General features: G+C 34.3%; 1 protein-coding gene and 2 long non-coding RNA genes across 4 annotated transcripts; 2 read left to right on the forward strand and 1 right to left on the reverse strand.

Annotated features, from left to right (window-relative positions):
• Positions 1-559: 559 nt before the first annotated feature.
• On the forward strand, positions 560-2,461 carry LOC130749487 (uncharacterized). Of its 2 annotated transcripts, XR_009022935.1 has the most exons (3): positions 560-935; positions 1,193-1,345; positions 2,097-2,461. It is a non-coding gene; the product is annotated as an uncharacterized LOC130749487 (long non-coding RNA). The 2 variants fall into 2 exon arrangements; XR_009022934.1 differs by lacking the exon at positions 560-935 and having other exon boundaries at positions 942-1,345.
• A 2,534-nt stretch (positions 2,462-4,995) lies between these two features.
• On the reverse strand, positions 4,996-7,371 carry LOC130748222 (9-cis-epoxycarotenoid dioxygenase NCED1, chloroplastic). The gene has a single exon (XM_057601397.1). The coding sequence runs from the start codon at positions 7,220-7,222 to the stop codon at positions 5,399-5,401; it is 1,824 nt and encodes a 607-aa protein (XP_057457380.1). The 5' UTR covers positions 7,223-7,371; the 3' UTR covers positions 4,996-5,398.
• Positions 7,372-17,646: 10,275 nt separating this feature from the next.
• On the forward strand, positions 17,647-18,282 carry LOC130742922 (uncharacterized). Its single transcript, XR_009021302.1, has 2 exons — positions 17,647-17,724; positions 18,041-18,282. It is a non-coding gene; the product is annotated as an uncharacterized LOC130742922 (long non-coding RNA).
• The last annotated feature ends 8,439 nt before the right edge of the window (positions 18,283-26,721 follow it).

Genomic DNA, 26,721 nt, shown 5'->3' on the forward strand with positions numbered 1-26,721 from the left:
TCAAATACATAAGCAATTAAGTTTGGGCTAAGAAGTATGTAACATCTCGATCTGACGAATGGCCTCACGGTAACAACGCGAGGTTTTTCAGCCCCTTCTTCCAGCAAGCTTTTATGAGATCCTTCCACTAAGCAGATTCTTTCCTAGCACGCATTTCATACCCCAGTTCCCATGACATGTACTACTTTGCTTTGATAATCCTACACCCAGGCTCTGGTTGTCTTGCATTACTTTCCAACACCATTTCTCAAGGAGGGCTTTGTTGGCTAGATTCTAGTCCCTTATGTCCAATCCACCCGGTTCTTTCGGTTTGAAAATAACTTCCCACTTGATCCGCGCAAGTTTAAGTTGGCTGTTTGTTCCTCTCCACAAAGAAATTCTTCATTATCCTTTTGCACTTCACTGCTACTTCTGTTGGTATTTTAAAAAATTGCAAGTAAAAAAGAGGATTGAGTATAGACAGGGGCGGAGGGTTCAACTGAACCCCCTGAAAAAAAAAAATTCCTACTTACCCCCCTAGAGTGATTTTTTTTGAACCCCCTGAAATTTGAAAATTGCACCCAGGTCCCAGTCAACACTCAGTCACTCATTCCTCACTCCTTTCTCTCTCTCTCTCTTCCTCACGCACTCACTCTCTCACGGTCTCAACTCTCACCTTCACGATCCAGAGTTCCAGACCACCACCGGCCACCAGCCCACCACCACGGTACCACCACTACACCAGGCCCCAGCCACCACCACGGCACCACTCATTGATTCACGGTTCGACTGTTTCAGTGTTCACTCTTTTCTCTCTCTCTCTCTCAACGCTGCAACCCACCAGGCGGCAGCCACAGCCCACCAACGCCACCAGTCCACCACCACCGCCCACCGGCGGCTGCCCAACGCACCACCACACTCTCTCTCTGCTGCTGTTGAAGACTTGAAGCTTGAAGGTTAGTTAGAAATTGAAAACCCCAAATTGAAAAACCCCAACACTTTTTATCAAATCATTGTGCTGCTGTTGAAGCAATCTGAAAGTTAGGAATTGAGTTTGAGTTTAGTTAGTTAGGAATTGTGTATATCATATATGAAGGGAATTGAGTTTAGTTTATTTAGCATAAGCTTGTTGTCCTGATGTAGGAATTGAGTTATAAGCTTGTTGTCTTGCTTTTCCTTTTGCTGAATTTAGTTTGTGTATATGAAATTGAAGTGAAATTAGACTGGGAAATAAGCTTGTTGTCTTGGTTTGAGATTGGAAATTTGGAATGTGAAGGGAAATGAATTCATCCATCAGATGATCAGAACCCAACTCCCTCTTTCCCATCACCAGTCAACTCAACACTCTTTGCTCTGCTGAACGCGGGTAATTGCTCATTCCTTTGCTTTTCTTTGTTTCTGTTTTCTGTTTTCTCATTCTCGAGTGTTCTTTGTTTTTCCTTTTTTTAAGGTTTGTAATTTTTAAGGTTGTTGCTTATAAGTTATACGTTCTTGCTTTGCTCAACTGTAGTGTGAATCTCCAACCACTGTTAATTTCAACTGTCTGGTACCTACCTGAGTGAATCTATACTGATTTTTTGGGGGTTGGAATTTGAACAATGCTTTTTCTGTTTTGTTTTCTCCCCATTGAATTAGGAGGAAATTTCACCAATTTATCATCAGATTCTAATTTTTCAATTCCTAGTAATTAAATTAAACCCCTTTTGGGGCTGTTTTTCATGTGGGGTTCTTTGATTTTGTTTTTTAAACTGTATTAGTGGGTGAATTGGTCTTTCTTGTTATGAAAATCTCTGCTGAACCATGAAACAGTTTGTGGCTCTGCTCTTTGGTAAATGATGTATAGTTAAACAAAGGAAACTTGAATTATCATCTGGTGAAATTTATGAATGCAGTACCTAGTAAATGGGAGCACTTTCATAAATTCTTGTATTGAAATGTTATCTACATTTTCATGTTGACAAATCATGATATGCTAAGCATCAAATTAAGCTGAAAGCTTCCCTGGGTTGACCCTTTTGTTCTAGTTTGCTTTTTGGTATTTTATATTACCGAGTATTTCATGAGCTTCATCATGCCTTGTGCTTGTGCAACTCTAAGAGGCTATAATGAATTTGCAGGATGGACTAATAGGCTTGTCTATTTAATCTTTGAGGGAAGAAAAAGCTCTGATAACACCAGATTTTTGTTCCACCAGATTTTGAACCCCCTGACCCCGGGTCCTGGATCCGCCACTGAGTATAGAGTATACCTATTAAGCATAAACGAGAGTTGTATTATTTTCTGCAGGTGCCTCCTCCACCTAAATATTCAGTGACCACCATGGTCATCATCACATTTGCCACTTTGCTCTATGCCAAGCATTGCCACGCTCAATTGGAGCACCAGACCACTCTACTCAAATTTTGAAAGAACATTTTATTATTTTGTTCAATTTTTTTCTCCATTGCTCTTCTCAATCAAACAAAAGGTAGGTTTACCTTCACATCTATAGTCTATACGATTGATGGGAAAATTAATCTTACTTTAACATTATCCCATAAAGAAAGAGAACAGTAACATATAAAGAAAACCTTGGTGTCTAGAAAAACAGAAATTGATTCTGACGGATAACTACTTTCCACGTAAACAAATTGGCCGTTGCCATACGTTGAACCATAAATGGAAGGAATTAGCTTTATCAATTTGGTTGCTCCCTTACCTTCCACAAACAAAATATCCCACTCTCTATATGGACCCAAAACTCATCAATCACAATAAACCATAAAGCACATTTTGACTTCATTTAATTTATGCCTAATCCTTCAGCTCTAGCTTTTATACAAAACGGAATTGCCTAATTTCTTAGGTGATTTATGATCAAGATTTATGAAATAAATTGTTTTGTTCATAGCAATGGTATGTTCCATGACTCTAGTCGAAGACCCTCATGGATGGTCAGTGGGCAAGGCATGATGTTGAAGCCATGACAGAGTCAGACTGAAAGCTCAAGTTGGGTTTGACATCATTGTTCAAAGCACAATAGGGGCATTTCCTACTCAAGATAAAAACAAGAAAAGGCCATGACACTATGCACTATGAGTGAAGGAAATCCCAATTAATGCAAATAGCAAAACCACTCACTGAGAGACCACATTGCAAAACACATGCCTCACATACCGAATCACGTTGCTACAAACACAACTAAACAGAATTGCCCATAATAGTATTGATTACTAATTAGGGGGAGACTTTCATGTTACAAGTTGCTTCATGTACATAATGAAATTTCAATTTAATTTTCACTGGTTGGACCCTCCAAGCACCTTGGCAATTTGACATGGGGAAAGCCCTTTCCCCAATAATTGAAGCTAATGAATGAAAAAGCATCAGGGTTATGTGTTCTATTGTCATGCATTGTCAACTCATTTTCTCCACAATCCACCAATATAACTTGAGCAATTTCCTTGACTTTTTAATGCTCTTTTCCCCTCTCACCAATCCAAAGAAGCTATTGTATATAGAAAATAGGTTTAAATAAGTTTTTGGTTCCTAACCTTTACTAAATGTTTGGTTTTCGTCTCTCGTCGGAGCAAATGTGGGTTTTAGTCCCTAACCTTTGTCAAAATGTTTGGTTTTGGTCCCCCGGAGCTCTGGGTCAACGCCGGAGCTCCGGTGGCCCATGTGGCATGGCCACATGGGATTAATGAGGTGATGTGAAATTTTTTTTCCTTTTAATTTAAAATATTAAAAAAACCCACCGTCTATTTGGCTTGGAGCTTCATCGTCTTATTGTGAATTTGGCTTGGAGCTTCTAAATTTCGAAACCTAGAAAATATCAAGCTTCATCGTCTTATTGTGAATTTGGCTTGGAGCTTCTAAAATTCGAAACAAGCAAAGTTGACATTTGATGATTCTTTTGGTGTGATTTGACAGTTATTTATTGCCATGTGTATATTTCATTATTTCTTACCTAAAGTTTCAAGTAATTGCGGGTACCGGTTGCCCTTATCAAATGTTTGGGTTTTGATTGGATAGTCATGATTTTTAGCATGTGCTAAGCAACCAATCTCCGTTAGTGCGATCTTTCACAATATCAGCAAAACTTGAATTGATGACGACGTAATTGTAGAATTATACTTGATGGAATATGCTGATTTTAATGTGAAATAACATAGCGACTTAATAAAGGCGCCACAAATAATTCATGTTTTAGCTTTAGTATGTTAATTGAAAATGATCCAAAGACCCTGCACAGTGTAGACATACTTCGGATATCCGTATTTCTAGTGGTTTAGGATTCCCAATGCAATTGTCAAAACGTAATTTTGCCTTTTTTTTATAATTTCACGAGTCATAACAGTTCTAAATTACCAAAAATTCTAATGTCAATTGCATGTTCGAACATGCCAAGATCTACATATCACTAGCAAACGAGTTCAATAGTAAGTGAACACTTAAATAGTAGTCGACACCTTTCTGTATGGGATAAGATGATACAAGCAGAATAATTTGTACTATGGTAATTTACACCTAACTTTCACTTCAATTTGATTTCCACCGACTCTTTTTTTTTACTCTACTCTTTTCCTATTGTACTATATCATCTCTCATTTTCTCTCGATATTCTTAATTATTTGTTGGTATATGTGAATCTGGAGTGTCAAACAATTTTTTAAGTTATGTATCAGAAGGAAGCTAACAGAGCATTAAGTAGCTGCAAAAATTAGTAGCATACTTTGATGAACACAGAATTCAAAAACTAATTCTGTGACTTATCAGGGAGCTTTCTAGAATCAAACACACATTAAATAGGCATCTTCAGTAGTAGTATTATATTTAGCTATAGACCAAACTTTGATGAATATATATTTTCTAAGTTTTAAGGTAGATTTACTTTAATACAGGCCAGGCCACATCAAGCAAAAGGCACCTAGTCAGGAATTCGGCAGTTACCCTTTATTTTATTTTCCGCACAGCATCTTCCAAAATCATCATGCGAAAGACAAGGATCTGAACAAAACTATTTGCACAAGGGACTGATAATTGTAACAGTAGTGAAATATGCATTATTTCAGATATTTTCAACAGAAAACTGTGCTGAACAAAAGTTTACAGTAGTACTGACCACAAACACATATCATCATTCATCATATCACATCCTATACTGTGATTAATACTTTCATGCACATCAAGTGAAAGTAACAAGCAGAGACCAGCTGAGCTTCAATACTAACTACAGCCAAAAGCTTCAAGCTGGTCCCAAAAAAAACCAAAAATTGATAAAAAAAGAAGAAGAAAGAATGCAGAAATAAAAATCTTCTGCAGTAAAAACAGAGGAGAAGATTTCGGGGACATATCTGCAGCATCCCTCGGATAAATCTCTCTCCTTTCACAAACCAGCAAGTAAAAAAGGAACTCAGTTGAAGAGAAGCTCTAATCATCAAGCTTGCTTCTTCAAGTCCTCTGATTCAATGAAGGTTCCATGGAAACCATAGGGAACCCTGGATGGAAGCTGAATGGTAGCCTCCAACTTCAAATTCATTGCGTTCACAATCTGCAGCTCAGATTTCCATTCCTTCTCATCATGTACAAATGTCAAAATATACCCATCATCTTCCCTCTCAGAATTGATGTCTCTAGGGAGGAATAGAGGTTCACCGCCGAACCTCTGATCCCCATAGATGTACTTCTTCACCTCGCCTGTGTACAGGTCCACTTTCGCAAACCCGGACACTTTAGGCCACGGCTCCGCGAGAGCGAGGTAAGCGAATTGCGTCTTCCTCCCTAGCATGTTCTTGTTAACCATGCCAGCTTCCAAGTTAACTTGCTCAGATTCTTCAATAATGGGTCTACGAGTTGACTTGCCTGTTTTCAAATTGAGCCTAATTTCTGACAACACGCTCTTCAAATTCTCGTCACACTCGTTGAAAATGGAGTCAGCAGGGGTCATGCAGGAGCCAATTACAACAACCTCATCATTCTCGGGCTCCTCCCACGCGTTCCAGAGATGGAAACAGAAGCACTCGGGTGCTTCTATCCATCTCATTGCTTTGGAATCCTTGGCATTCTTGTCAAGGATTCCGAATCTCGAGACCTTCTCCTTGTCATAGACAACGGGGGACCCACCGCGAATCATTTCGCCTAATTTGAACACCACCTGCTGGTCAGGAACCACCACAAAATTCTCGGTGATCGCGAAATCGTGGATCATGGTGGGATCTTTGAGGGGAATCTCCACGTCAGGGGATTTGACGCCGTTTTCGGAGAAACGGAAGTACCTGAGGTAAGGCTTCTGAACCACGTCGTAGCTCAACGCGTGGAGGGTGCCGTCAACTGGATCAACTTTGGGATGGGCGATCATTGTAGTTTTGAGCTGATCATTGAAGTTGTAACGGCCGACCGTGGTTAAGTCGCCGTTAGGCGAGACGCGGACGTGGTAAGGTAAATCGTCTTCTGACATGGCGAGGAGGTGGTTGTTGAAGTAGACTAGTCCGGCGTTGGCTACGCCCATGCCGTGGCTGCTGTCGACGATGCCTAAGGCGGCGCGGGCGTAGAACAACGCGAGCCGCGCGATGCCGGAGTGGCCGTGGAGTTCACCGATTGCTTTGGGGAAAATGGGGCGGCCGAGGGATTTCTCCTGGACCAACCGCTCTGTCTGGGTGAACCGGCAGGCGTAGCTAGCGGAGCCGTTGTTGAATTTCATGGCGTGGACCATACCATCACCGTCAAAGAAGTGGTGCCCGGCGACGGGGTCGTGGAGGGGGTTTGCGCCGTTGCGGAGGTACACACCGTCAATGCATTTGGGGATTTTGCCGGTGACAGGAAGGGAGTGGGTGACGGGATGCTCCGGGACCGGAGCGAAGTTACCGGCGATTTGGACTCGCGGGTCGGCGGTTTTAGGAAGCGGGGTCTGGCGCTCGCGGCGAACCAAGGCGGATTCGACGTGGTCTAGAGCGGTGGCCGCCGCTTTCTGTAGAAGGTTCCACTTTTGGGGCAATGTTTTGGCGGTGTTTTCCTTTGCGGGAGTGGCGGTTTTGGTGGTGGTGGTGGCGGTTTTTGCGGGTTGGTACTTTTTGGGGAAGTGAAGTGTTTGAAGCGAGCATGAAACGGTTTTATTGCTGCTGATTGTGGAGGTGGACCCCTTCTTGAAGGTGATTGAGATCTTTGGTGTGAAACTTGAGGAGCCCAAATCCTTGAAGGGGGAATTAGAATTGAGTTTGGTTTTGGTGTTAATCCACGTGTTTGATATCCCTGAGGTAGCCATGGTTCTCTATTTTTGAAGGGAGTGTGTACTAATTTATTTAGTATGAGTAGTTAAGAGAGCTAAGAAGGTGTGTGTTTGGGAAATTTGTAAGAATTGAGGTTGTTTGAAAAGTTTGAAGAGAGTGAGAGGGGCAGGGAGAGAGTTGAGGAGAGTGAGGAGTGAGATGAGGGATATATATAGTGGAGGGGAAGGAGGTGGGAATGGAGGTTTAACAGAGACATATAGGAGAAGACCACGTGTTAGGGGACTCTCATAAAAGGTAGGATTGCCAATAAGTGATCAAGACAAGGTGGGGTAGAGCTGCGTGATACAATGCCACGACTACACTCTTGCGTTTTCTCTCTCTAGAATATAAAAATGTGTTTAGGAATATTAAATGAGGAAAATAATAATAGGGGAATATTGATTATAATATGGGGAAAGTTCCTTAAATTGAGAGCAATAACACATGACAATTGATGACAAGAAAACAAAGGAAGAAAGAGAGAGAAAGTGGTGGGTAGAGTTGAAAGGTAAATGAAAATGAAAGCGACGAAAAACAAAGTGTGTTTTTAAGCGACGGTTCTCTATTGGCTCATTAGTGTATGAGGAACTAATCTCAGAGTTGGGCTTGGAATTGGCTTTGCCTAATCGCCTTTCAGGTACTACTGGGGTAGCTTTTTGTTTTCAACTTCAATTCATTCACGTTCGTAGAAAGAAAAACAACTTAATTCATTTAAGTTAGTTAATTTTTTCTCAGTGAGAATTCAATTGTTAGTTTGATTCCCAAATTGGATAAGAACATATGATGTGAATTTCTTTTTTAACCTAAAAATCTTAAAGTTTTGATTAAAAATATGATAACCAAATTTTCCAGTGATCTTTAATGTTAGCTTATTTATGCATGCTTTCATGTTTTGAATTTCTCATGTCTTCTCAACAAGTGGTATCGAAGCCAATTGTTAGTCTGAGCGTGTTCAATGAGACATTTTGCATCAAAAGTCTTCATAAATATGGTGTTTAAATTTTTTAGTGTCTTGTTTCCCTAACTTACCGTTTCACTTGTCTTGCTAACATTTCTTTCATCCTACTTTCACTCACTTTTCCCCTTTTCACGCACATTTTTTTCTTTATATTGCTATTTTTTTATTACTTCACCTCAGTGCAAAATTTTAGTAATAAATCAATTACAATTAGTGCGTTAGAAAGTACTTTCTCCGTTTCTTATTAACTATCCACTTTGAAGAAAAAAATTTGTTCATATATATCTGTTCACTTAGAGTTTCAAGAAAGCATTAATTGATGTTTTTCCAAGAAATACTCTTACAGAAATAATAAATGAAGAAAGATAAAATACATTTTAAAGAGTGATATAGAAAAACAAATAATATTTTTATGAAAATCAAGATAATTAATTACTTTCCTTAATTTATGTTAACATTCTCTTCATTTATAAATAAATAGGAATGGAGAAAGTATGAGTCTACTCTCCCACTAATATCACATTTCTCATTTCTTTTTGTTTCAATTCAAAGTGGTGCAAATAGATTATCTTCCGTTTGTTTGTTGCACACGTCTAACCCCGCGTTGCTCCCTCTTTGAGAGAGTGCGACCCTCACTACACGTGGCCAAGTCTCTCGCCTTCTCTTCTCCACTTCAAAATCTTGGTCACATCACATCCTTTGCCCCACACGCTTGCCTCCTATTTGAACCTTCTATCATTCCTTCTTTTCTTATTCTATCATCTGATTCATCTCTTCCACACTCTGGGTTACTTATTCCAATTAATTAATTGTGCCTTAATTTTTGAAATATCAGTGCTCGTCGTGCAACCTTTTTATCCGTTCATTAATTAAAATTCAATCACAATAGAAAATTCTTTAGGTGCTTCCTCTCAATTTATAAAGCTCCTATACGTATGGCAACATATTGATATTACTATCTATTACGAGAATATATATATATATATATATATATTAATTTTGTGTATTTTGTTATATTAACACTACTCCCTCCGTTACTAATTATAAGACCTAATACAAAAAATACGTTTATTAAAAAAATATTAAATATGTCTAATTAGTGTATTGGTTTTTTTAAAAATGCATAAATTCCTCCATATTTACCCTTTGTCATTTTCTCTCACTAATTAATGGTAGGTGATAATTAAAACTTTGGAATTGAAAACACACAATTAATATAAGGGGTATATATGAAATAGTAGAATACTTTTTAATATATTTTTGTTAAAGGTCCTATATTTAGGAATATGAAAAATTTAAAACTATGTCTTATAATTAGGAACGGAGGGAGTATTATATAAGAAACTTGTTTTTAATGGTTTAGATCACTCGATTTAGCTCCATCCCGACCGAATTGACCGAAGTAGATCTTTAAAAAAATGTAACTTCATCGGCCCAAGCCCTCCATCATTCTCAGCTTCGAACGACCCAAACCCTCTAGCCTCAAAACCCCAGCCCTAGCCGTAGTCATCTCTCACACTCTCGGTTAGGGATGGCAGAGAAGCCCGAACCCATGGGCACCCGACCCGACCCGACCCGATTTCTTGGGTGAAAACCCGAGTTAAATGGGTTCGAGTTCGGGTTCGGGTTTTACCCGATCACTTTCGGGTTCGGGTTTGGGTTTGGCCAAACCCGCACCCGAACCCTACCCGAACCCGGATCTGTATAAGTGAAACCTAAGTATTCTGCTTGTGCAATACAATATATGCAGCATCTTGCATATTAATTTAACAGTAACATGGCAATTACAATGTTACATTACATAATATAGCTCTCTTCACAGTCTTTTTCAGGTCGGGTTTCCGAGTTCAACTGTTTGTTTGAGGTTGTGTGCGGGTGTGGGTACGGGTCGGGTGAACCCGAAACCCAATGGGTTCGGGTGTGGGTTTAAGTTCACCACCCATTTCGGGTTCGGGTGCGGGTGCGGGTGTGGGTTTTTGATTTCGGGTTTGGGTTTGGGTTTGGCAAAACCCGCACCCTACCCGACCCATTGCCATCCCTACTCTCGGTCAATATCACTCTCAACATCAAAATTTCCAAGTCTCCAACCCTAGCAGTCGCATCTTTCACTGTCTCAATCTCTCTATCACTATCACCTTCCAACGTCGTCCTCGCCCTTTCTTTCTCTCTCTCTCGCTCTATCTCTGAATGGTGAAAGAGATGAAGATAATGGCTCCCTCTTGGACACTGGGTGGCTCGAGGTGGAAGGAATAAAGGTAGCTAGGTCAATGCCTGACCTAGCAACTGGCTCCTAATGTGTAGCATGAAGCGCATAGTGTGCCTCTGAAGGATCCTCCTCATAAGATGTAGGTGGTTTGGGTGGGCGTATGCCTTTCCCGGGGCCAAAGAACGCAAGTGGTAGGCTAAAGCTCACTGTTATCTGACGCATCCTCCCCTCGACTATGTGTATGTGGCGGTTATGTGCATCCTCGACTACTCGCCCATAATAGGTAGCCCTCCTGGTGGCGTGGTCAACCTCTAAGGACTCGAGCTCATCTCGATCAATCATCTCGTATCTGATCTGCCCTGAATGGCGAACCTCTTGGAACCAGTTGTCCAGCATCTGGCCGTTAGCCAACTGCCTAGAGACAAACATAAAAACAAGGCATGCGAGGATCAACTTACAAGAATAATGTATAATGCAATACAACATATCAAGGTATATCAATAAATTACATGTTACATCATAATCATCATTAACATATCATAACATAAACTATCCAATCATGTTATCAATCCATAAGTCACAATTCCTTACCAACACATCAACAAGTATAGTTAGTTGCATGGGGTACCGATGTAATGTATGCACGACACAATCCGGATAACGCTACCCTTTTGGCGACGAGATAAGACAACGGAATTGCCACTTAGGCTGGGCACTTCGAGTCGATCCTAACACATGCCTCGTGTTTAATTCTTTATGCTCGAGTGTTGCTTACTACCTTGGTCATAGTCAAGACGCTCCTACTTTTCTAGTTAACCATTTCCCCTTTCTATGCCAGACATAATCAGGACGATCCCACCTCCCCGGTGAACCATTTATGCCTGCTATGCCAGAAGTACCCTAAGTACTTCTTCAACAAATGTATGCATGCGTGCAATGTGGTTCGCTTAACAATGATTCGTCCTCACACAATACGTGTCTAACTAGTGTTCGTTGTCTCTATCGTTTACCTAGGGTAAACGTCGGTCCCCTGACCAAATTACTTCAACAAGTAAGGAATGCCACCTACACCCTAGCGACTTCTCTCGTCACAACGACTCATCCTCTTGATGCCCGCAGCTCAAGTTATCCATTTTTCTCAAACTCGGTTCGTTGACCTTTCCCATTTTCAAAAATCACTTTCCAATCCTAAGTCTTCTTCAAAAAGGTTCTCTTTAGAGTCAAAACGTTCTATCTTGAATTAGTTTCATTATGGAGTTTTATTCTCAAAACTTGAAGTCTTATCTCTTTTGTTTCAAAGCCTAATATCTCAAAAGGTCCCATTTTCCCCGAAGTACTTTTCCTGAGAAAGTCTCGATCCTCAACGTCAACAGTTCAACAGTAGCTCAGACCTCTCGTCGGATCCTACTCGCTAACGCTTATAAACACCTCGTGTTTACAATCGATGTCTCAACATAATTCACAATTATGGCAGCATATCATGCATACTATCAAACAGTCATGCATATATTACAACAACAATTCAAAGCATACTTCATCAACCATTCATATCATCACAAGCAATCATCATTAGCAATCATCGACCAGTCGATGTTTAGCGTATAGCTAGTAAAGTAAATTGTACTCACCTTCGTTGATTCTTCTTTCTTCTTTGTCTTTAAACGGTCGCTCCAACTCCGTGAGTTCCAAGTTTGCACATTACAATCCTTAAGCAAAAGCACAATTATTTAGTCACTAAGCAACAACTCGACTTAGAGCGACTAATCAAAACTGGAAAGCTCTATAAGCTATAGGAATGCAACACTTAGACAAAAAAAAAGAAGATTACCCCGAATGTGTAACTTGGCTCAAAACTCAAGTTTCAACTAAACATGTAACAAGTAAGTTACTAAGGTTCCAACTTCACATTTAAAGCACAAAACATGTTAATATCCATAAGTGATTATCCTAGTCATGTTCCTAGTGATTCCCGACATTTTTTCTTCTCATTTTCCCCTAGTTATCCCACGACTATCATGTGTCTATTAGGCACAAAATTCCATTTTTATCTTCATTTCACTTCCTACATGCATCATCAATTTAAGCTCATGCGAGGTCTTTTCCAAGTAGTTGCACATAACATGTTTTTACTAACTTAAAGAACAAGTAACACTTTGCATGTCCAATATAACACATAGCATATTCAACATTTTTATTGCTAATCTCTACGCAACACTTTCCCGAACTTCACCTAACTTCATGCATCAATTCTAAGCTTCAAAAAATGATTTTTCTTCCCCCAACATGCGTGAATACCTACGGCCACAACCATAACAAGGTAAAAGGGAAGTTGACATTTTCTTTCACAACAAACTATTTCCTAGGCATCATGCATCACTACTAGTGTCTAAGAAGAGTTTAAGGCATGCATATACTCCTCCCAAGGTTCTAGAATAAAAAAGCCCCAAATTGAAAAGCCCTAAAACTCAAAATTGTGTTTTTTCCAAAATTGATTCAATACAATTCAAATCAAATGTCACATAAGCAAAAAATGTGAAGGCACTTAGCATGCATTAAGCTCTAACACAATTAAACGCCTAAAAGTTGTTAACTTTAGGTATTGTTCAACTTTTCATGCATAAACTATCAAATTACATGGATCAAAGACATAGAGAAGTATTTTGACCGTAGAAATATACTCTCAAGTCTATCAACTCAAAGCTTGGGGCCAATACTAACCTTTTGCTCACAAAGTGAAATTCTGGCACACGTAGGACATATGTTATACTCGATGTCTAGGACATCTTGTATAACATATGATACACAGTAAGTTAAGATTGGCAATTTACGCTAACAGAAACTACAAAATAACACAAAAGATTGTTAACCCAATTTGGTGCAAAATCACCTACGTCTGGAGAGCTTTCACCCGAGAAAGATAATCTACTATTATAGAGAATCAAGTACATAAGGTCTTAGATGAACAACCCCTGCTCATGGCCCCTTTTACCTATTCCTACCAGTGGCTTATTACTTAGTCCTTCCCCTAAGTATGAGAGCCCCACTCACTTTCTCTCACAATCACTGTAGTGATTGATCCCTTACAACAAGAACAAAGACAGACCACACGATTAAACAACTAACACAAACTACTCTCAGCTTAATAGGAACAAGTAAAGTTGCTGAGAGAGTTACAACAGTATGAACTCACAAGATGAACCCTAATTCTCTCAGTTGAAAAACGTCACCTAGTAACTACGTCTTGGTCTTCTCATATAGCAGTTTTTCAGGTCTTGTCTTCGAAGGGCTTTAATGAACAAAAAGTCCATAATAAAAACAAGAAGTCAATCTTTTTAAAAATGCACCAAATCTTATCACCTAAGATTTGAACAAAAGATAAACCCTTCCACAATCAAACCTTCGGATCAAATCTGCTGGAATCAATTTGATCACACTTGGTATATTCTTTTAAACGGCGCACAAAAGCCTCCTCAACAACCCTAGCTTGTTGACCACGTAATCCACTCACTGCTTCTGGAATAAAACACTTAATCATACACAGTAGGCCCATAGGGACAAATGTTGCATCCAAGATGCTACAACATTGTGTCCCACATCTTGCCACAAAACACACTTAGCTAAAATGTAGACAATCAAGAACAAGGGAACAACACAAAGCTCCAAGAAAGAGATGAAACAGAAGTTGGAAAAGAGGTTGGAGATGAAGGAGATGATGAAGATCCAAGTTTCCTTAAGAAATCCACTTTTCAAGCTCAAGAATCCACTCAAAAGCCCTCAAGAAGCAAGAAGATCCAAGCTTTTTCTCTCTTCCTCCCTTTCTCTCCCTAGCCGCGGGTTGTGTGTGTGTTATGGCGATGAATTATATAAGTATTGATGTGTAAATAAATATTAAAATGAATTATATGAGACGCCCTTTTATGTCATTTCACAATTTTAACTTTTTCAACAACTAATTTTACCAAATAATTTTTATCAATTAGGTGGCTTTTAAACTATCAGTTTTCAGTTGTTAGCTAGCTTATAAGCTTCCAATTAATTTTTAAGCTTTCAACTAGTTTATCAGCTAGATACGTCAAATATAATTCATATATAAAATTTTATTTTTTCTAATTTTGTAATTTGTCAAGATAAAAAACCGTCGCAAAACTCATATGTTTATTGAGTGTCGCATTATTTTAGGATTCAACTATATATATTTTTCATAAAAACTATTCATTTCCACGTGAACGTTGAAAAGTTGGTGTCAGAAATAGCATCCATTTTTTCTTCCGATCAAGTGAGACTAATTATTAGCAATTACTCCCTCCGTTCCTATATATAAGTCACAAATAACTAATTCTCTTAGATTAAGAAAAGTAGTTACTAGTAATAAATTTGTAAAAAAAAATGATTTACTTTCCTAGATTACCCTTATTTACTTTCCTATGATTTTCTCTCTCCAAGTTAATACTTCTAAAGTTTATCATCTCTTTCATATTAAATATGAGGGTGAACTTAGAAAAAATTATTTAATGCTTCCTAGATATTAGAAAGTGACTTATATTTTGTAACAAATTTTTTTCAAAAAATGTGACTTATAATAGGTAACGGAGGGAGTATTATGTATTGTATACTTGAGATAAATAAGAAGCTTACGCCACATTTCAGAGACAAAAGCCCCGGTTAGTTACTTGTTTATCTTTTTTTATGTGAGCGTATCAACAGCAGAAAGATTTTCTTCTTTGTTAAGTACCATATGATATTCACGTTATATATTATTGTTCTGTTCTCATGAGAGAGAGAGAGGGAGAGAAGGAGAGAGACTCTACCCTCCTCCATCGTTTTTTCTTTTGTTTGGTCATTATGATCTGCCGTTTGTTCAAACAATGCAGTTCACGTTGTTTACTTTAGCTTTTATATAATTTCTATTTCTATTTTTATAGATGGAGGTAGTGTGATTTTTTTTTTTCAATTTACTATGGAGAGTCTTTCGGCTACTCATGGGTGCTGAGTCCTAACAACCATATCCTCTTTTATGATTATGCCTAATAAGCAAACTAAAAAAATATGCTAATCTATAAAATGGAATCTTAAAATATTACACTCTCCTAAATGCCATCGATGCCCTAAAGCACAGTTTCAAAAAAGACCCGAACACTTTAAAAGTTTTAATTGAGAACAATTTAACGCATTGCAATTATATATATTAACGGCAGATATCTTTAAATTAAGATGTGTCATTGTTTTTCTCCTATTCCATGATGCATAAATTAATACAACATTCTAGTTAAAACGACTAACGTGTCAGCTGCTTGTGCATGATACGCAATCCAATTTCATGATCTAATCGTTATTTTTCAAATGATTAGGGTGTTTGTTGATTTTTTTATTTCCTCCAAGTTAAAAAAGCATTTTATGTCGATTGTCTATGGACAATACACATTTATTTGGTCTATTTTTGTTTGAGTTGACAATATTTGTATTTTTATGAGGCTAATTCTCTTATCAGAATTAATTTTCCTATACAATACTTAAACACTAAATCATACTCCGAAAAAAAAACATGTATGTATCACTTGAATCAATTACTCTTAACCAATGAATTTTTAGCTCTACTATCATGCGGACCATCACACTATGTATATACAATTTAATTTCACTTTTTTTTTTCTTATAGGTTTATTAGATATCCCGACAGTAGAAAACTATGAGACTAATTCGATAATTATAAGATTCTGAGATCAGATTAAGTGAAATTAATTAATCCAACAAATCTTTCTACATACCCGCCCAAAAATTGAAAATTAGACTAAATTATTAATAAACTCAACTATTGATCAGGTGTGTGTGCTAGAACTTATTGGTTTTCCTTAATTATGCATTTTCTACTTTATTGAACATGCTTCGTGGTATGTTTTTGTTAAATTAATATTAATATCTTTATTAGTGTAAGAAGTGTGCAAACAGAAGATAGTCGGCAGGTCTATTAATGATTTAATGCAGGAACCCTTAAATATGAGGGTCAAGGACTAAACATGATTAACTTTATTATTAATTTATCAGGTAAGAGAAGGATTAGCACACTATTATCATGTGAAACCAATCAATACACAAAGTCACAAACTTTTATGCTCTCTTTGAAAAAAAAAGTGTATTCATGTTTAAGTTTTATTTTTTGAAAGGATGAGTGAATCAAAATTATTACAGAATAATTAAAATTAAAATAATCCATGAAAATATCATCATATCTATATATATATATATATTAAAGCAGTAACATTCCAAGCATGTCATTATAAAAAATCTCAGCTCCAGAATATTTTACAATATTTTATTCCCCTAACATTGAACCACAACGTGCCACGTGTCCCCTTTGGATTATTATATTCAGATTTATTCCTCCATCCTTCATACTCTCTCTTCTCCCACTATCTCCATCCTTTTTTCTCTCCCCCATTATCTCGGTCTTAACATATAATTATACAGATGAATTAATTCTATCTAATTTCTATGTGCAATTAACCATAATTTCTATTCCTTCTCTCTCTCTTTCCTCCCCTTTCTCATATTATTGTTTCACGTTTCTCAAATTTCAAAGTGGTTCAATTGGAATTATAACTTTTGTGCAGGGCAAACCACTTAAATCAGTTTTATTTTCAATTTTTTTAGTCTTATATATTATATGCTTTTACCCTGCGTCTCTTGACTCTCTTCCATTATCACATTTATGGCCAATCAGATTTTTTCTTTACTCAATTTTAAAAACATTTAACTCCCACTCCATGTAACAAGCCAATCACGTTGCTTTTTTCATTTTTTTCTACTTCACTGATTGTCTTTAATTTCCTATTAATTGTGCGTGATTATTAAGACTAACATATTTCCAATCATCAATTTTGGTCAATCATAATTTAAAGTTATCTCTAATTCAAATGCACATTTAAACCATTTTAGATATCAAGACTGTCATTTCTTATACTTCTCATAATTACTTTGAGACATTTATTCAAAATTGCTAAAATATCAATTTTTGATTGGTGGAAGATTGTTAAAAGACTGACACGTGATGCAATTTATCCAACTACAATACGTATATAGACTCTCTTAATCAATTAATTGATTTAAACTATTGAGGTCTCCAACATATATTAATTGATTGATTCTATCACATATTATTTTGATTGGTTTATTTTGCCAACCCATGTTGATAAAATTCATGAGGCTTCACCTATAAATAACACATGAAGTTTGATTCAAAACATAAATCTTTCTTTCTCAACCAATCTGCGTTTAGTTTCTGCTCTTTCCTCTTATTGGAATTGAGATGATATATATTGATATTGATGGATAATAAGGTATGAACTCATTTCATTATATGAAATTGAATATAAATTTTTGTTTTCTTTTTATTTAGATTGATGCGTTTTGAACCAAGTGGAAGTATCAATCGATCTTTGATTTGTAAAAAAATTAGTTTATTGTTTTCCATAGGCTTGCTGCTATTAACGTTGATTGGTTTTTCTCCTTAAATTAGCTTGCTGTTTCTTTTGCTATAGACACATTACTTAATTGCTTAATTTTAAAATTAATTAGTTTGTTGTAGACGATTTACTTGGCTGATGTATATTTGTTGAACTTTCAAATTTTGTGATTGAAACTACAAAATTTCAGATGGATGGGAGCGGCGGCAGCAGCACCACCGCTACTAAGTTAATCACAGAGATCAAGCAAGAGAAGGATGCATGAAGAATTTCAGTCTCTTCAAACATTGGGATAGCTTTGAGTTTCAGTAGTTTTGATTTATGTTAAAAAAAAAAAAACATTGTCTAATTTTGTAAGAGCAATTCCAAAGCTCCCTCTCAAACAATTCTGTTTTGTACTTTTGCCGCTTTTGGATCTTGATTTTGAATCAATGTGATCATGTTTTTTGCTTCATCATCTTTTAGTCAATCAACGAGTTATTTCCATTTCAAATTGAGTATCGATTTTTTATATAAGATTATAATATTTTATTTTGATATTAATATCTCAAGAGTACTAAAATCTAATTTGACTAACATTATGGTGTGATTTTAACACATATCAATGAGGGAGAGGGTAGTGGCACATAACCAATAAGCAAATCACTGCTCCATTCATAGTCTCCTCCATATCTTGAATTGACATTTTTCACTCCACTAGAATACTCCTAGATTTCAGAGTTTACAAATGTATGCCAAAACTGCTTACTCTCCTTTTGGAACAGGAATAAAATTATTATTATTATTTGAATATTTTGAATTAGTATGTGATATATACATCACCCGGTTACTATTATAAGCAAAAGTTATATTTTTAATAAATGATGTATGTGACTATTTTAATGATCACCCACATACATCATTTATTGAATGAATCTAAAAACCTAACTTTTGCTTATAATAGTGACTGGAGGGTGTATACAATTTATAAAACGTGTTTCTGTAATAGAGAACTATTTTTAATAAGAAAAAATAAGAATATATGGCAACCTATTTTAAACTTATTTATAAAAAATAGGTAAAACTTAATGGTATAGGTAAAGCATTACTTTAGTAAACTACTAGGAATTGGCCTATCGGTTTTTATATAAAAAATGTCAAAACTTATAATTAGTCTTTTTGGCGGGTTCTTTGCTCTTGGGTTAGCCTTAGGTTGGATTTTCTTATGTGGTATATTCATTGTATATTCCTGATCGGGGTTCTGTTGGGCGTTTTTTTCTCTGGTTTTTTGGGGTTGGCGCTTCAATGTTAGGTGATAGCTTTTTTGTTTCACTAATCACCTTTTTGCCCTGTACTCTTTTGAGCTTTGTTCCCAAAGCTTTTTTTATATATCTTTATGCTTTGTAAAAAAATAAAAATAAATAAAGGGAAGATGAGATTTTTTTGAATATACTTATAAAAAATAATTAACTTATATATTTACAACAGGGTAGATTTTGAAACAGTGTAATGGTAGATGAAAAATATAATTTCAATGGATTTATTATATAAGTTGACTGTTTTGATTACCGTTGTAATTTGATAGCATGATTAAGATAAATCTTCATTAGTTATAAATTATATCTTATGTTATTCCATAGAAAAAATAGTTAACTCCTTAATTATAACAAAGATTGTTTATGATCCAATTCCAGTTTGATTACGTTTTTAAACTTCAATTTTTCCATTATTCTCTCCTATTTTATGCTTCTGTTGGTCTCATAGGTCCCCTTAATTAATGTATTGCGTTTTTTCATCTAGATCAAAACTGAGTAAACACCTTTCAATTGACGATGGTCTCTATAAAAAACATATGTACACAAATTGACGGTACCATCCTCTTCAGTGTGTATATTTAAGATACTTATACTATTCAATTGAATGTAACATGTATTCTTCTTGAATATGTCAAACCATTTGTGTAATTGTGGACCGCACACGTTGGAAAGACAAACAATCCTCCAAGCAAACTTAATTATTTGTGCAGCCACCCATGTCACTTTGAAAGTGTATAATGAAAAATAATTACCCGGGAACTCCAACCATTTTTTTAGGGCTCATTGAAGTTATCAATTTGTAGTAGAAATTTTTAATTGAGCTGTCAAACTTATGAACTTGAAATTTTGAAAGATTAAATTGTGTATTTTCAAGGGATGTACCTGTTGTGACTATCAAGAACTTTTAATTATTATTATTGCTTCCAAGAATTTATAAAGAAATATCTTCTTCTGCTAATTCGAACGGTGGAGTTATAATTAAATATTTTTAGAAGTAAATATATACTCCCTCCGTCCCTAATTATAAGCTAAAGTTGTAAAAATCACACTTATTAAGAAAGCCTTAATTGATGCATTGGTTTTCAAAAAAAATGTACAACTTTCTATGTTTACCCCTATTTATGATAACACTTTTTCATCATTGTACTACTAATGGTGGTGCTCCACTACCAATAAATGCAAGGGTGAATATGGAAAGAAATATTAACTTTTGCAAGGTTAGCTTATATTTAGTGACACAAAAAAAGTCTCAATGTTAGCTTATAATTAGGGACGGAGGGAGTATAAAACTATATGTATCAGCTATTTTCGATAAATTTTTCTACATAAGTTTATGCTATTTCTAATCTTTTAAAATGATTTTAAGAGAATATATATAGAAGCAATATACTTTGATTGTGAAAATTGGGAACCCACGGGGAAGAACATTTTCATTATCCAAGTTCAAAATGAAAAAAATGAAGTTTACTAAACAAAGTTTACCATAAAAAAATGAAAACTATTATAAAGGAAATCTGAATCTAATTTTGAATTAAACTAATAGTGATCATTAGAAAGAAAGTTGTAGTGTTTATTGGTTCCTTATTTATTCTTGGATTATATGATAAAAGGTTTCCACGGATGAATATTTTACATTAATATACTTTTATGTTAAAATTCATTGAAAAATAAACTGATTTTTTAAATTACTTTTGGAGTAAATATAAACATATTGATTTTGAATATAGGGCTCCCATGTGGAATTAGAGAAAATAAACATATTTAGTTTATATTTCTTAATTATATAGTAAAAAGCTCCTACATAAGTAGTATTTTGTATGAAAATATTTTCAAGTTGAAACTAATACAACATGTTTTAATATAATTTTATTACTTTATCCAGACTTTTAAATAATCTTAAGAGTAGATTTATAAAAGCATTGAAAATAGGGATTCCACGGGAAAGAACATTAACAAAAATATATTTTCAAGTAAAAATAACAAAAAATAAAATCTAATTTAATTTTTCATTTTTTTCATAAGTTTAGAAGTAAATATATAAAAAAAATGAAGTTTTGATTTAAATATTAGTCATACTGGAGTTGGAATAAATTAACAAATATAGTCTATACTTTCAAGTTGGAACTAATAGACTATATATTTTTATTTAATTTTAGTATGTTTCTCATACTTTATAAATAATTTAAGAGTAGATTACAGAAACATTATAATTTGATTGTGAATATAGCCATATAAGGATCCCACGGGGAATTAGAGAACAATTAACATGAGGAACGTTTTGCATGAAAATACTTTCAAGTTGAAACTAATAGAAAATGTTTTATTATAATTTTAATAATTTTTCCATACGTTTTAAATAATTTAAGAGTATATATACAAAAGCATTATAGTTTGATTGTGATTATAGGGCTTTCACGAGGAATTAGAGGAAAATAAACATATTTAGTCTATATTTATTAATTATATAGTAAAAACTCTTACATGAGGAAGATTTGACATGAAAATACCAATGTTATGAAAACCGGAACGGACCGGCCGGTTCGACCGGTTGGACCGGGAACCGGCCATCTCACCGGTCCGGAGCCCTTCTAAAATCGGGAATTATTAAACCGGACAAGAACCGTAAGAACCGGTCAGAACTGGTAAAACCGCCGGTTCTGTGGCTTAACCGGTTGGTAAAAAACTGATTTTCCAAACAGACCTGCACTAATATCAAGCTGGCAGCCCTTGATTTCTGTATTGTTGCTATTAATATTAGTTATTTCCATAATAAAACTGTTGGCATTTATTATTTTTTAAAATATAACATTTATAACTCATTTTCAAAAGAGAAACATTCATTACTCACCCCTTTGATTGAGAAAACCAAAAAGAATTGAGAGATAAAAATTGTACAGCTACTAAACATTTATTACTCACCCCTTTACTTATAGAAAATTGTACAGCTACTAAACACTTAACAAACCTACTGTTCATTTCAAAAAAATAAGCCTACTGTTAGATTTTCAAAAAATAAATGCAATGATTGAAAAAAAAAAGAGCAATGAAATATTTTGTAACGTTACTATGTAGTTTTAAAAAAATAACTAGGTGGCTAGCTCTCTAATCTCTATCATTTCATTTACGAAAGTTTTTTTTTTAAGTATAGTTTTAGAATTTAAATTCTCATATTTAATATAAAATGTTTATAATTAGTGTTATATATAGTATAAATTATATTTGTAATAGTATAAATAATTAATATTTATATTTAAATACCATTTAAATACTACAGGTTGGACCCCGGTTCGACCTCGGTTGAACCTTTAAACCTTAAATCAGTATCTTCACCGGTTCAGTGACCGGTCCGGTTTTCATAACATTAGAAAATACATTCAAGTTGAAACCAATAGAAAATGTTTCAATATAATTTTAGTAATATTCCCAGACTTTTAATTAATTTTAAGAGTAGATATACAGAACCATTTTAATTTGATTGTGAAAATAAGGATTCCACAGAGAATAACATTTATATTAAAATATTTTCAATCTGAAGTAACAAACAATAAACTTTAATATAATTTTCTATTTTTTTTCATAAGTCTAAAGTTAAATATATATACAAATTTGAGTTTTTGATGGGAATTGGAATAATCGAACATATATAACTTTTATTTATTATTGTTTAAGTTACATATTAAAAAGCTCATACAGGTAGGAACATTTTACATGAAAATACTTTCAAGTTGGAATTAAAAGAAAATATGTATTAATTTAATTTTAATACTCTTCCCAAACTGTGTAAATAATTTAAGGGTATATATACAGAAGCATTGTAATTTGATTGTAAATATAGGGCTCACACGAAGGATTAGAGAAGAATTAACATATTTGGTCTATATTTATTAATTATATAGTACAAAGCTCCTACATGATGATTAACATTTTGCATGAAAATACTTTAAATTGAAACTAATAGAAAATGTTTTAATAAAATTTTAATAATTTTTCCATACTTTTAAATAATTTTAAGAGTAGATATACAAAACCATTTTTATTTGATTGTGAAAATATAGATTCCACGGGGAAGAACATTTATATTAAAATATGTATTTATATAAATATGAAATTTTGACGACAATTGGAATAAATGAACATATATAGCTTATATTTTTTATGCTTAAGTTTTTGATGAGAATGTAAAATCAATTATTGAGTCGCTAAATTTAAGTTTTATAAGCATCCAATCAGCATAAGAATCTCACGACATAGATTATATCAGCTTCCAAATGAACAAGTTGTTGGAATAACAAGTCCTTTATACATTAGCGTGAGAGAGAGAGAGAGAGAGAGAGAGAGAGAGAGAGAGAGAGAGAGAGAGAGAGAGAGAGAGAGAGAGAGAGAGATGATGATGATGATGATGAACATTTAAAGCTAATGCGATGATAAACATTTACCATGAAAATACCTTTAAAACTATTTGTCACACGGGGATTGAAAGTATATAGTCTATATTTGTTGATGTTTAGGTTACATAGTAAAAATCTGATACAAAGGGGAACATTTAGCATGAAAATACCTTAAAGTTGAAACTAATAGAAAATGTTTTAATATAATTTTTAAATTTTTTTCTAGAATTTTTAAATATTTTTAGGAATAGATATACAGAAGCATTACAATTTGATTGTGAATATAGAATCTGATGGGGAAGAACGTTTACCTTAAAATATTTTCAATTAAAAATAAGAAAAAAGAAAATTTTATTATAATTTTATGGGTTGAGTAGGAGAGGTCCAGATACCAATTCCTGAATGATGCAATTTATCAGTTCAATGTACCAAAAAATATCACATCTTTTATATGTTATACATTGTGTAGAATTATTTAGTTATGAGAAAAACAAAATAAAAAAATAAAAATCATGCAATTTATTACATATTCAATTTTTATAGCATAATCATATTAATTAAACATAGAATTATATTTGTATTTATTTATCATTCATATAAAAAAATAATCCAGATATTAAAAATAATTTTTAATATGTTCAGAAATATGCCCATATGCTTTGGCACGGGTATACATACTAGGAATAATTTTGTTTGAGGTTTCTTTTTGAAACTGAATATAATAAGTAGAATAAATTATATTTAATTTATTAATCTTAAGATCAAACAAAATTGTATTCGCGTTTAATTCCATATGTTTAATTTCAACGAAGGAATTTATGGCATATACCCCCTAAAAAAAAACCCAAATCCTTTTATTCTTCTAGATGCCTTAATGAGCATTCATATGTTAGTGTGAGCAATCAAATTTTCTATATCCCCCTAAAACACCTCATTAATCCCATTCGTCCATCTCCCACAAATCATACTTAGGCTCCATTTACATTCTTTAAATTTCCAACAATAGTACCCCTTTTTAGAATCCATCATAACCTTAAATAATGATGATATTTCTTTTATTTTGCTTCATTAGTTTCTATTTCCTAGACCAATTTTCATTATATGAAGATCATTTCCATATTTCATTATGATGCATAAAAAAATGATTCTTTCCATAAATTTCACCATATATTAGTTCCATCAAATACAACAAATTACTTTAGTATATATTTGGGAGTTTTGAGTTTTTACATTAATTATTCCCCTTTTAAAAAACATCCAGATTCTGACAAAGGTAAATAATAATAAAAAGTTTTACTATGAAACTAATTAAATACTCTATTTACTCTAATATCGTTAGGGAGGCACTTTGTGCCATCCATCTCAATAATCTTAAAACAAATGGTCATATATTTTTTGTTTGAAACCAATATATTCAATTAAAAATCTCTCATGTATGTCCCTTTTCATTTTTTCATTTTATCCAAGGAAAATTTAATAATAATTCATCTAATATTATATATTTTTTTATATTTTGTATCTTTGTATTATAAGGGGTTTGGGCAATAGTATAATCAGATATTTTAATAGATCTGATTAAGAGAAATAAGAGAAGAGTTTAATTTTGATGCACCGACGGTGTAAAGTTTTTTTACACCGTCAACCAATCAGATTTCAAGGATGTGACATGTCAATTAAAGAAATTAAATGAAAAGAGAGATTTTCTCACATCCTTGAAATCTGATTGGTTGACGGTGTAAAAAAACTTTACACCGTCGGTGCATCAAACTTTTTCTCATAAGAGAATAGTTAGTTTTTGTAAGTTTTGTTATATTTTAGCTGATAAGGAAAGATTTGTTATTTTTTTTTACTGAGCATTATAAATTAGATAAACAACTTCAAATAAACTTTTTAAATAGCTTTTATATTTAAATTAATTATACATTATTTATTTAGTTTGTTTTTGTTAGATATCCCTAAAGAATAAAAAATCTACTTTATTACTTCAAAACAAAGTATTTGTTTTTCCAAAAAAAGATTTAGTTCCCTATTGAAATACCAAACACCACATTAACGTATGTTCTTTGAAATTGGCATCTTAGAAGGATTCATTTCCTTTGCTGTATTAAAGAAACCTCCTATGTACAATTGAATTTTATTATTTATTTGTGATTTTGAGAACGTTTGTTGGCTTTTTTTTAATCCATTTAATATTTGTTGCAGATCTTCAAATCAATGATGAGGATTTGATGAATTTATGTTTGATTGAGATAGAGAAGATGTTGCAAACCAATGGAAGGACACTTAAAGAATGGCCTAGCTTACCTTATCCATCTTTTTGTGAGACCTTTCGTTTTGAAAATCAATTTGTTGCAGATGAGCTTAATTACAATAAGGATGAAATGAACACACTGCATCAACAATTGGTCTGTTGCCTAACTTCTGAACAGAAAGGAGCTTATACGCAGGTACTAAATTATGATTAAATCATAATAGAAGGAAAAATGAAAAAATTCGTTTATGATGTGTTTCGTATGGCCTTATTAATAAAGCATGTCAATTTATAGGTATTGAATGTTGTGTCGTCCAATAACGGAGGATTTTTTTTCTTATATGGATTTGACGGATCTGGTAAAACTCTTGTGTGGATCGGAATACCCTCTCAGCTGCGCTGCATTCTGAAGGAAAAATTGTTCTAAATGTTGCGTTAAGTAGCATTGCTTCATTACTATTACCTAGAGGTAGAACTGCTCACTCTAGATTTTCCATTCCTATCACAATCCATGAATTATCAACATGTAATGTCCGTCAAGGTTCTCCTAAAGCTGAGATGCTTCAAAAAGCAAGTCTTATCATTTGGGATGAAGCCCCTATGCTTAACAAGCACTGTTTTGAAGCTCTAGACAGAACTTTGAAAGACATTATGAAGACCCAAACAACTTTTGGCCACGATAAACCCTTTGGAGGAAAGGTAGTTGTTTTGGGTGAGGACTTCAGACAGATTCTTCCAGTAGTTTTAAAAGGAAGTAGACCAGACATCATTTCTTCTTCTGTGAATTCATCATACCTATGGAAGCATTCTAAAGTAATGAAGTTAACTACCAACATGAGATTACAACAAGCTAGGTCCTCTTCTTCATTCTTGGAAATCAAAGAATTTGCATATTGACTTCTTCAAGTGGGCGATGGCACGATTATCCCAATCGATG

This window comes from Lotus japonicus, chromosome 3 (assembly GCF_012489685.1).
Source record: "Lotus japonicus ecotype B-129 chromosome 3, LjGifu_v1.2".
Classification (NCBI taxonomy): Eukaryota; Viridiplantae; Streptophyta; class Magnoliopsida; order Fabales; family Fabaceae; genus Lotus; species Lotus japonicus.